The sequence below is a fragment of the Echiichthys vipera genome (genome assembly GCF_963691815.1).
Source record: "Echiichthys vipera genome assembly, chromosome: 4".
NCBI classification, from domain to species: domain Eukaryota; kingdom Metazoa; phylum Chordata; class Actinopteri; order Perciformes; family Trachinidae; genus Echiichthys; species Echiichthys vipera.
Window position 1 is genome coordinate 18,756,895 of NC_139829.1, and position 12,420 is coordinate 18,769,314.

Here is a 12,420-nt window from a genome sequence, read left to right on the forward strand (position 1 = left end):
CCTTCCCCAGGGGTTCCTGTTCGAAGGACTTCTTCAGGTCTGAGGAAAAGAGACAAAGAGGGACAGGGAACTTCATGACTATTGTAGGAAAGGTTATGAGGTGGGACAGAGAGCATATGACAAAATTGTTGTAGATATTACATCGTAATGATATTGTGTAAGATATGTACTTTAATGAAGTTATAAGGTTGTGATTTGATGGTGAAAACTTTACTGAAGAAGCCAGTGAAAAACCTCAATGATACACTAAAAAAATTATCAACAAAGGTCCATCCATCATCTAAATCATCTGCAACAACTTGTCCCTGACGGGGATTGGGCATGAGGTAGAGTGAAGCCTGCACAGGAGGCCAGTCTGTCGCAGGGCAGACTGGCAAAATCCACACAGGAGGGCCCCAGCCCAGATTCGAACCAAGAGAGGCAACAGTGCTAACCGCCACACCACCGTGCCGCCCTTCAGCAAAGGTCAAGACTTCAAGTTTAAACAAGAAAATCTAAACATGTTTGTACTGATAATGATTTAATCTCTAACTAGAACAACCATGGACACATAACATTCAACATTAATGCCAAGAATTCTATCAAAAGCAAAAAGTCTCAATTGAAAGCTGAGTTGTGTGGGGGGCATTTTGCAAAACAACCTGTGATTCAGCAGTCATGGAACCCATTTACAAGATGGTGGCATGTCATTGTAAACCAGGCTCATTACCTAATTTCCCTTGAAACAATGACACGTTAATTATGGAGTCGGTGGTTGAAGTCAACCATGCAAATGTTGACTTCTCCCACTCTCTTGTCACTTTAGAAATGTACACAACAAGGAAAAACACTTAGCTGTATATTCTTAGAGGCAGTTTAACACAGACAGGCAGGCAGACAGACACACACAGACACAGACACACACACACACACACACACACACACACACACACACACACACACACACACACACACACACACACACACACACACATACACATACACATACACATACACACACACACACACACACACACACACACACACACACACACACACACACACACACAACTCATGCTTTTAAGTGCTCTAGCTGCTTCACACACTAAACACTGGCTGCTTTGCTGCATGCTCGCCCCTACGCACAATATTTAAACCTTGCAATCATTCCTTATAGACTTGCCAGACGTTGGGGATCTCAAGCAGGCCAAAGACAATAACTGATTCATACTAACAGTCCACATGCTGTGATAAATGACAGCATTACAAAGCAGAGTGGAATGCACTGCCATTTCTTTCACAGAACATTTCGCAGAGGGCTGTTTTAATTTTGAGGAGAAAAAATGCTTACACAGTGGCAGACTTTAAGACAATTAGTTAGACGTTTAGGTAAGAACAACAGCAGACAGAAAGACAAAAGGAAGGAGTATGGAGAGTAGGCATTGAGGGACGTGAGTGAAAACCCAAAAGCCGTTGTGGGTGGAAAGATAAATGGATGGATGGAAGGACAGTTTTGTTTAAGTGATCTTTATGCAGAAAACATTTTTCTCTGTATCTGTTTCTCTCAATGCCACTCTTCTCTCACATAGTCTTACACAAAAGACCGAATTCGATTAATTGAAAGAGTTCAAAAGGGGAAACCACTTTTGTTGAGTTTTCTTCTCTCGTCTCAGCAACGCTTTCTGAGTGAGTTTCTTTCACTACACACACTAAGACTTCTTGCCTAGGGCTACCCCTAGCCCTATAAAGCTCTATATTCACTCTGTCCTTCTCTTTTCTGTTCCTCTCCTTAGTCTGTCGCCATACAGCATACTGTATCACTATGTTGGCAGCTGAGCTTAACATGTGTTAAAATAATTAACCTGCCATAGAAAAAGGCCATAAAACAAACTGTAACCTGAGAGGGATGGCAGTGTTGCGGGACTTAGCAGGTGACTTTATTTATGGTGCTGATTCAATGGTGTGATGGATTTCAAATAGGAACATATGGAGGGGATGGAGTTTTATTCATCTAAGCTTCTGGGTGTAACTCAAAGGTTTGTGATCTAATTTATCTTAGAATCAAGAGTATACAGACTCAATACACCCGTTTCGAACTCCATTGAATGGGCGCTCAATCCACTCATAGACACGGGTTAGAAGGGGTCTGCTACACCTACTAGTAGGTTCAGAAGGCTGGTATCATCTATTCACATGGTAACATTTTCCACTAGCATGGTCTGGACCCCCTTACGAAGCCTACGTAAGTTAAAAAAGTCTACATTGACTTTTGGTCTCACACAGGACACACACCTCAGTCTCCTGGGCGAATGTCCTGTGTTTGTTTGACCCGTCCTCAACATCAGGCTTCCTCCTTACTCTTACACTGTCATGGTTCAAGCAGTCACAGTGTTGAATATTGACGCGGATGGGTGATCCAGCTTACCAATAAATAAACGCCTAGTTAGTAGGGTGAGTAGGGCCATACTGCCTCATATCTATGGTAGTGATAACCACTGATAACTGCCAATTCAAGCTGCTGATAATATTCAAAACAGGTAAATATGAAAGAATAAATCTGCAAAACTGTCATTTTTTATGCTTATTTCTGCACTTTGAAGTGTATCTGCAAGACTAGAGTACTGGAAGCTGACTAAAAACTGTCCACACACACTTTCAGTGACAAAAAAATGTCCAGGCTACAGAAGTACATGCAGTGATGTCATGTGGTGAAGAGAATGTCCATGGGAGAGAAAAATTTGTACGGCAAAGTAACCCATATTGCAAATTTAATGAATGTCAGCATGTAAGGATGATTCATTAAATTGGCTACATATCAGCAGATGCATGATGTTGCGCATTTCAAAGTCATATACAGAGGTTTATCGATATGAAAGCATTAACTGCAGAATTTAGCTGATGACATCTTTGAGATTAATACTAAAAACTTTTTCACTTTAAGAGTTTGAGAGTCACTTTGTTAGTTTGTAAAGGATGGCTGCAGCTGGAGAAGACAAATTATCTATCCTCTGTCCTTCAGATTTTAAAACCATACAAAAACCTTCATAGGAGGACACTGCATGTATGTATGTGTGTGTGCGTACGGCGTGCGTGCGTGCGTGCGTGCGTGCGTGCGTCTGTGTGTGTGTGTTATCCTTGCGTCCTTTTACTCTCCTGGTTCCCAGGTGTGCTCTTAATCACCTGATCCGTCAGCTTTGGTACATCATTTGTGGACACACAAACACACACTGGATAGAACATTTTTTAATGCTGAACAGGTCGACTCAGAGTCACTTTCTGGGTATTCCATCAGGACAGTCGCCTGGCTACCAGATATAAAGGAAGGCTGAAGAGAGTAAAAGAGAAGTAGAGGTAAAATCAGATTGGGGCGGGGGGTTGGAGGTGGAAGTCCGGACAGCAGGTGGGATGTTGAAAGATGATAGGCAGAAAGAAAGAGGAAGGAGGTAGACGTTGGCAACACACAGCAGGGCCACCTTACTCTTTCTTAATACTTAAACCACCTGCTTGGTCTTTACTTTTTAATGTCCACCATAGTCTCTATATCAAACCATTCAATAGAAGGGCATGTCAGTCAGTCCACCTTGTATCATGTGCTTTTATCCGTCTCATCTCTCTGAAAACCAACCTGCAATCTATCTTACCTCCCAGCCATAAATCTGGCTTTGATTGAGTCTCCTTTATCATGATCCCAAACTTACAAAGGCAAAGGAAGAGATAATGTGTCTAAGCTTACAAAAGTATTAGAACTTTGAATCCTGCTTGAAAAAGTATTCGCACATGCTGTTTTTATCATTTTGAATTGTTAGAATTCATATTCACAAATCACTCTCTCCCCTATTCACACAGACTCAAATATTGTAGCAGCGAAAGGGGCTGTTGTGAGTAGAGTCTAAACCAATGAAAGGAAAATATTCAGCATTCCAGGAGAGAAAACCTCTACTTAAGATGTATCTGCAAAATGAGCTAATTGCATATAGATATTTTAATAAAGTGGTGGATAGTTTTGCACAGTAACCTCTAAAGTAAGAAATGCCAGTTTTAAGGTTATAACAACTAACACTGCTACTGTGTTTTTGTGGCTGTAAAATGAATAGTGCACATTTGGCAGGCTCTATAATCAATGCTTTGAAATGCACATCAAAATAATCACCACCAGTGTGTGACTATAGGTGCCAGCCGATGGATGTGCCTTTGACTATGAAATGCTGCCTGTATACACTGCAGGCATCTAAGGCATGACATCAGGCATACATTGAGTATCTGGGGCCTGTTTCACAAAGCAGGTTAAAAAAACTCTGAGTCTAACCCGGAACTCTGAGTTGATCTACTCTGAGATAGGAAACTCTGAGTTTTCGGTTCCAGAACAGCAGATTTGCGTTAGGTTGATCAACTCAGAGTAGTTTGACCTGGAGTTAAGCGCGTGCACCACAAGTATAAAAAGACAGCATCAATGGAGCCCTGATTCGACGAGTCACCATGGCAACGGGGAAGCGAAGCGCTACGCTACAACTGGAAATGGAAATATTAATGAGCTCATACGGTGAGTTTGTGCAGGTTTACACCGCTGCAGCAGCAAAAGAGAGGGAGACGGTGCGGGAGAACATTGCGGCTCGGGTCAGTGCATAAGTTTAAATGTAGTCCAGTTGCAATCACAGTAATATCACAGGGGGAACTGCATGAGTGGTAGCCTATTATAATTTATTTAATTTAAGTGCATTCCCACGGGGGAGAAGCGCAGCTTAAGATGAAACATAAAAACATTTTTCAAACAGGTAAAACCTCAGCACAGTCTCATGGTGACGCCTCATTTTGAGCATGTTTCACATCGTAAAGTAAATATTACCGTAAGTGGCTGTTTTTTATACAACATATAAATGTTGTATAAAAAACTCCCATTTGCAAAAAAAACGCAGCGCAACACACAATATCTGCTGTGATATGAGAGCATTACTGGTTGTTAATGTTGGAAATGTAAGGAGGGGTGAGATTGACTGTGACATGAAACGGTGTTGTGCATATTCAGCCCCCTCGCATTATAGGTGATATTCTGGATCAGAAGGCTATATAGGAGTAGTTAATATACCGGTAACCCAATTAAAAGCACACACTTTTGAACCTATGAATTGCAAGAAAAGCTGGAATTATATTTAGAAACGCTGAGTCAAATACATTCAACTTGCTCAAAAGATCCATTTCATTCATTTTGTAATTATGGCTGCAGTATATTAAGGACGTCTATGCGCAGTCTGATGATCATCTCCCGACGAATATTTAATTCTCTGTGCAGTAATGTTGCACCTTCATTCACGGGATCGTTATCAAAATGACACGCCATGGTAGTGTAAATATTCACCACCTAATATAACTTCTAATGTAGGCCTACTGAATGACTTTTATACGTTGTATACAAAAACTCCTGTTTGCAAAAACACGCAGCGCAACACAGAATATCTGCTGGGATATGAAACGGTACCGCTCAAACAGAGAATTGCCTGGAAATGCAAGAACATCTATAATCAATAGTTTGATAATCATCTCCCGACGAATATTTAATTCTCTGCGCAGTAATGCTGCAGCTTCATCCACGGGATTGTTATCAGAAGGACATGCCATGGTAGTGAAATAGTCGCCACCTAATATAACTTCTAATGACTGATTTTTGCAGTGATTTTCTGAAAAAACAGACGGAACTATAGCAGAACTATACTACGCCAAAACTCGCGTGCTGACTGAATGAATGAGGAAATGAAACACCGTGTGTGGCTGAAAGAGGGCGGAGACAGAGAGAAACTCAAGGTTTTCTGAGAAAAACCTGGTCCCGACCAGGTTAGTTTCAGAGAGCATGTTACCATGGTAACTGACCGAGAGGTTAAGTTACCTCTCTTTGTGAAACAGGCTAGAGTTACCCCTCTGTCTCTGGTTTGAGTTACCTCCCTTTGTGAAACGGAAAACTCTGAGTTTCCCTCATTTCAGGGTTAACATACTCAGAGTTTTCACTAAACCTGCTTTGTGAAACAGGCCCCTGGTATATTCTGGAAGTAAACAGTAGGAAGTTCATACATAATAATGTTACTAAAAGACGGAATTACAGTGGGGGGTTTCTGATCTGAACAGCAGAAATTTAGTGTATTATGCTGACAATGCCTATCATGTGAGGCCATAAACTGTATATAAAGATAGATGACATGACAGCTCCCCAAAAGTGAAGCCAAAACATCTCGATCAACCCATGGGGGCTGCCTGCGGATCAAATCATACTGATGTACACATGTATGTTCAAGTGTTACTGATAAATGGGTTTATGAGTCGTTTGTGGTTGAGCAGGAACAGGGTGAAACGTCATGAGTGACAGCAGTGACTGACTCTCGATTGGTCGAGCAGGTGTATGCACAGGATGTCAACACCTTGGCTCCACCGCCCGATCACTACTGTGCAGACTCTAAATAGACGAAAGCAAGATGGCTAGCGAAAACCCATTGTCTGTATTTATATACAGTCTATTTGGGATGCATACAAACTCACCTCTGAAAAGTAATTGGTTTGTGTCTACCATTACGCTATATTGTAGAGGTGGGAGCTACTCCGTAAGTGAGTTAAAATGCAGGCAATGGGTGACTTACTCATGAGAAGTAATCTGCTTGAATCTGTATGCTTGAACAAAGCATTAGAGGTGATCATGCTGTCTCCCTTCTAGGGATACACCACTGACAAAGCTTTTAAGATTTCCAAAACTCTCCAGAACATCCTCCCACCTAAATGACGAGGGTTTAATTTCATGCAATATAAATCTAATCATTATCAGATTCTGTGTGGTTAACAGAGTATTGCTGAGGCTGAATGATAACTTCATAGTACAGTCAATCCCTGTGGGGATGACAGCCTGAACAGAGCATGATGCTTCATTATGGGAGTAATCACCCAAAGCTTTAGCCCTAAATCCTCCACATGGCTACCCACACAACACAGAGAGAACATGAGTATACAGGCAGATACTGAAGACAAAGAGTGAGCGATAGAAATGGGGAGATACTGTCACAGTGAGGAGGGAAATACACACAGGAGAAGGAGACTAACAAGCAGGCACAACACAAACATGGAGACAGAATAACAACAAACACATGCACAATATACTCACAGTGGGATAGAAAAACAGACTCACGTACGTTAACACACACAAAAAAAAAAAAAACACAGACACAAGGAGAGAATGAGGAAGTGATTGAGGGATGAGACACACTTTTCTCATACCAGCCAATTCCAGGAGCAATTTTATGGTCTTAATTAGTAAGAGAGATGGTGAACTGAGAAGTTGGATGTGAGAGTTGAAATTAAGGGAGATTAAAGCAAACCCACATGGGAGATGAACACACATACACGCTCACACATATTCCCACATTATGCTAAGCTATGACAGACAACATTCGTTTTGCCAGTTTGGTAGCAATGTGTTGAGAGTGTGTGTATTTTAGGGAAATAGGGAACGTGACATTGTGTCCACGACACCAGGGGACCATGGATTCACCTCATTGTAAGGTGTGTGTTTTGTGTGCAAATATGTTCCCAAGGGAAATATGTGCACAGGAGAGGAGGTACAGCTGTGTCCTATCAATTCACTGACCCCACTTCACTCCCAAACTGCAGATAACGCTATCCAGCTTCATAAATATAACAAAGCAAAGATAAATTCACTGAGCAACTCAGAACCACAACAGGGTTGAAAAGTACAGAGGGCAACCTTATTTAGTGTGAACTCCCTTATACATACACAATAAAGTGGTGTAAGCATCTATCCAAAATGACCTCTCTTGCATAAACTCTTCCTTTTCTCTCTCAGCCTCCTCCTCTCCTCCCTCCCTTCCTTTCTGTCTCTCTCTCCGCCTCCTTTCTTCCCCCTCTAAAACTTCTTCCACTACTCAACTAAAACTGTTATTATGTTTGTGGTGAGTTTGTTGCCTCAGGCACCTCTACATAAGCACATTTCAGAGCAATTATCCAAAATGGGTGTCTCTGCCTGCTACCCATGCCAAATCATAACAGTTTCCCCTGTTGGAGCTACTCAAGCAATAAAGAGCAATGTGAGCTGCTTGGGAAGAAAGTAGCAAGCAAAGTACTCTCCTTAGGTCTCAGAGAGGATAATTTGGACATCCAATTTCCTGCACGATGGCATGCAATGGAAACAATCAGACCTCTGGCTTAGAAAAAAATAAATGATATAAGCGATAAGGCCCCCAAGAGGTTAGGGTAATATTTAATAAACATTAGGAAAAAAGGATATGTAAATGGATTTGAAATTAAAACCCATTTGTATTAAATGAAAAAAATATATATAAACAATGAAAGAGTCCCACTGTAGCAGCTATATTATATTAATGAGGGGGGATTTGTATTGCTTTCTGCTTGAGAAATGTATCAAATGCTGATATTTCAAAAGTTACTATAACTTTATTGTGGGCTCCATTGCATATTTTTCTTGAACATCAATTTAAGTTCATTTAACAGGTTATGAAATTTCTTTCATTGAATAGCTTGTTTATGCGAAATAATAAATATATTTTTTCATGAGGACATGTTACATAATATGTTCTAAGGCCAAAGGGTATTTAGTATTTGTTAGTGGTGTAGCAATTTGTGTGTCCTAAACAACCAATAAAGTTCCAAAATGTCAAAACAGGAAAAACTGAAGGTACTGTAGGCTGTGACCTTGAGTGTCACAATCTTTCTCAGTGTGGTTATATAGGGAGTCATTTTCTCTAAGTGACTTTAGAGAGTCTCTTTCCACTCACCCAGTACTTTCACTGAACTCTCCACCCAATCATTTCAAAACTTCCCAGCCTGTGATCAGCTCTAGACGGCAGACAAGGTCTTTCCATCCACAGTCAAGTTCTGTACAAGTAAACAACTCAGTTTGTTGACATGGCATGGACACTCTGAAGCACATTCAATTAAATGAATGAAAACTGTTCACTTTTGATCCTCAGTAAAAAAACAAAAAAAAACAAATGGTTTCAAAATATAAAGAAAAAAATGAACATGTAAATATTTGAATATAAAAGAAAAGAATCTTAGTCTAGAAAATACATTTTCAAGTGTACATGCTTAGTTTCAATTCTTGGATGCATATGGGATCATGATTATGTTATTTGATCCCTGTTTTACATTACTTCAGACTACACCAAATACATAACAAGACTAGGTTGAGACCTTGTATATGGTTGGACTCTGTACGGTATGGTCAATGTGTTAAATTATGGCCAAATCATTACAGTGATAGCCATATGTCTATAATGTGAATTTCTAGATATTATGGATATACACTAAATGTTAAATTAATGTATATATAGTTTACATGAAGTTATTTTTCTCACTCTTGGACTTTTAGTCGTGTGTTTAAATCAAAATTGTGGCTTACCAGTTTAACACTTCAGAGTACACTGAAGCAGTCCCTGACATCTGGGAAAAAGCTCAGTGGCTTACAGCGATGGTGAGACATCATAACCACACTGAACACACACACGCACTATGGGTTCTCACTATAGAAATGTTTATGCAGTGTTTGTGACCATCATGAAGTCTCTCTCAGAGCCAGAAACCAAGACTCTTTTGATGATATCGTCATAGAAAAACACTACCAAAGGTTTTCCACTGACAGCGTTTGCAAATGTGTCAGAGTGATTGTGGAGGGTGAAACAGCATGGATCCTTTGGCTCATGTTAGTTTTAATTTGACTATGCATTAATACAACTGCTAAAAATGCCCAAAAAAGGTTAAATGTCATTGAGACTTTGATTGTTGGGGAAATGGGATTTCTGCGTTGCGGAGCAAGTTTCATAAAGGTTGGCTCACACACTGCAGTTGTTTCAGATTTCTAGGTTACAAATGACTGCCTATATTGTTGCAAGCTACATGCCGATTTAAGCCTAAATGAGTTCAGAAGAATTTGGTTTAATCAATGCTTAAAATCTAACACAAGCAATCCCCTGTTGAGCCTTGTTTTTCTTGGTCCACTGCATCCATGATTGAAGGGAAAACTAAATATATGTAGCTGAGACATTTGCATCATAAACAGAACAGAAGAGAAATTCACTTACAGACATTTTCCAGTTGACACAAGTAGCTGCCTGTGTCCCTGTGTCTGAACTCGTGATTGCCATGCACACATGTCTCAGTGGAAGGTAGCAGAACAAATTGCCTCAAATCTGTGTGTGTGTTTGTGTGTATGTGACCTTGACATATTGCTAATCCTTTGAAGGAGAAAGACTTGACCTGATAGCTGCAGGGCCAGAGAGCATGGCTGACACTGCATGCACATTTGTGTGTATGTATACCTGTGTTTCTCTACCCAAGTGCAACGTTGTGTGAGAATGCACTGCTCCATAAAAGCAACAAATCACTGAGATTTATTATCTCTGATTATGTGTTTGACACTTTTTCAGCAGCAAAACTGATTGCCATTAACCTGCTACAAAGTGCGTATTGAGATAATGCCTTGAAGTGTTAATTCTACCGTTATTAAAACAGCCCGTAGATCCTGGAGAATGAGAAAGATAGAGCACAAGTTTCAGAACGAAACAATGAGCACATGATGAGCAAAGCGAGAAGGAAACTAAAAGAGTGGGCACTGGGAGAAGAAGAAAATGAGTGGGAAGTTGAGATGGGAATGTAGGAGAGAGATGCTGAATTGCTGTTGCATGGTGCGGTAGAAAAGACACTTTGCTCAGCAAGCTCTAGCTGCCAGGAAGCATTTTAATCACAACAGTAGATCCAAATAGGAGCCGAAAGCAGGGTAGGTCGGGAGGTTGGGTCGATTTGAAGGAAAAGGTTATCGCAAGAGGGGGCTGAGTGTAATCAAATCTGGTTAAGGGAAAAATCACTGTTATAACGCAAAGAGAGAATGTGAAGGACAGAGGGAGAGACAAAGTCAGACGGAAAATACACACGACACAGAAAAAAAGGAAAGGAATGAGAGCGATCGGAAGAGAAAAAGAGAGAGAGTAAAGTCAAAAAGAGGCAGGAGTTCTATCATCTTTCTCTTCCCTGATATCTCCTGATATCTATTGGGCCTTCAAGCCTTCTTAGAGGCCTTCTCCATCACCTTCCCCCCACCTAACCTCTGGAAGAGTTCTTACGTGTGTGAAATACTATTTAAGCTGTGTGATGGAAAACACAGGGGAAAATATACAAGATAGATAGCATGCTAACTGTAGTTTGTTAATATAGTATAGAACTTTAATGTTCAAATTTAGCATAGACAATTTTTTGTATAGAAGTGCTAAAAAATGGGCAGCACTTGAACTATCCAAATTATGTTAATAAGTACCAGACAAAGACTTATTTTAGCTTCTCAGCGATGCACACATGTTATTATAAGTAGTGGTAGCAGATGTGGAGGATTTGACGCCTTATAGAACTATTCATGGTGTAACTAATACAAGAATAAAACAGAAGAAAGAAAAAGCCTTGATGCATTGAAGAAATACAGGTCTACGTTTAACAACAACAAAACCACGTACATCAACACATCTGTTAACAAACTCTCACACACCTCAGTATAATCCAAGTCTCATTTGCCCAGTTGTGTGCTCAGTACCCAATAAATATGTTGTCACACTACCGCTCTGTACTCACCTGTACAAGTGGTGGTCAGACAGTTTTAGAGGTCGTAAACAGAAGAAAAAAAAAGTTTTTGGGTGGACGAGGACTTAAATGAAAAGGGAAATTGGGTGCGTGACCTTGCACTCACTGTGACTGATACTTGCTTAGACCTGCTATTGCATGATGAAATGGATGGCAGGTATACTGTAAGTCATAGAGTGATGCAGACAAAAACATCATCTCTCTCTCATGCATACACACATGTATGTATGGATACACTCCACCATACATCTATACATCAGTTACCTTGTTCAAAAGGAGAGACACTGAACAATGTGGCCTTCAGTTCTCAGTCTGTGCTGCTGGTGTCTACATTCACATTCTCAGAAGCCTGTATACATATGCTTGCCTGCATTTGCCTCTCAGTGTGTATCAGTCCGAACATAAGCCAAAAACAGCACATTACCCAGCATTCATTGCACCCAAAGGAGGGCCCCTTGCCTTCGAGAATGTTATTAGCGGAGCTTAGAAGGATATTTCTGGCTGTCACTAACTCTCTGCTGACAGACAGAAAAACATCCTCCCATTCCAAAGCAATGCAAAGAGTGTGGCATTTTTCTAAATTCAAATGGTCTTACAAGCCAAATTAACTAACTACTTAGGAAGTAGCAGTCTACAAAGTATATAATAAAATAAATTAAGCAACCAAGCCCTGCAAAAGTGAAAATGTTGGCCAGATTTACAGCCAAATAAAATAGTCTGAATGAAAAACAGGGGTCAAAATGATGGATTTCCTTCTGCAGCATGAATAAGACCAACCTGGGAAAACAATATTTCCAGGTTGCGTGT

General features: G+C 40.4%; 1 protein-coding gene across 1 annotated transcript in view; it reads right to left on the reverse strand.

The window, feature by feature from the left end:
• The window catches only part of LOC310946496 (netrin receptor UNC5C-like), a 204,872-nt gene that overhangs the window by 70,141 nt on the left and 122,311 nt on the right, over nucleotides 1-12,420 (reverse strand). The window contains exon 4 of the mRNA XM_083912972.1: nucleotides 1-39. This exon is cut by the window's left edge and continues 65 nt beyond it. Within this exon, the coding sequence (XP_083769098.1) occupies nucleotides 1-39 (39 nt within the window). The remainder of the gene's footprint in view (nucleotides 40-12,420) is intronic.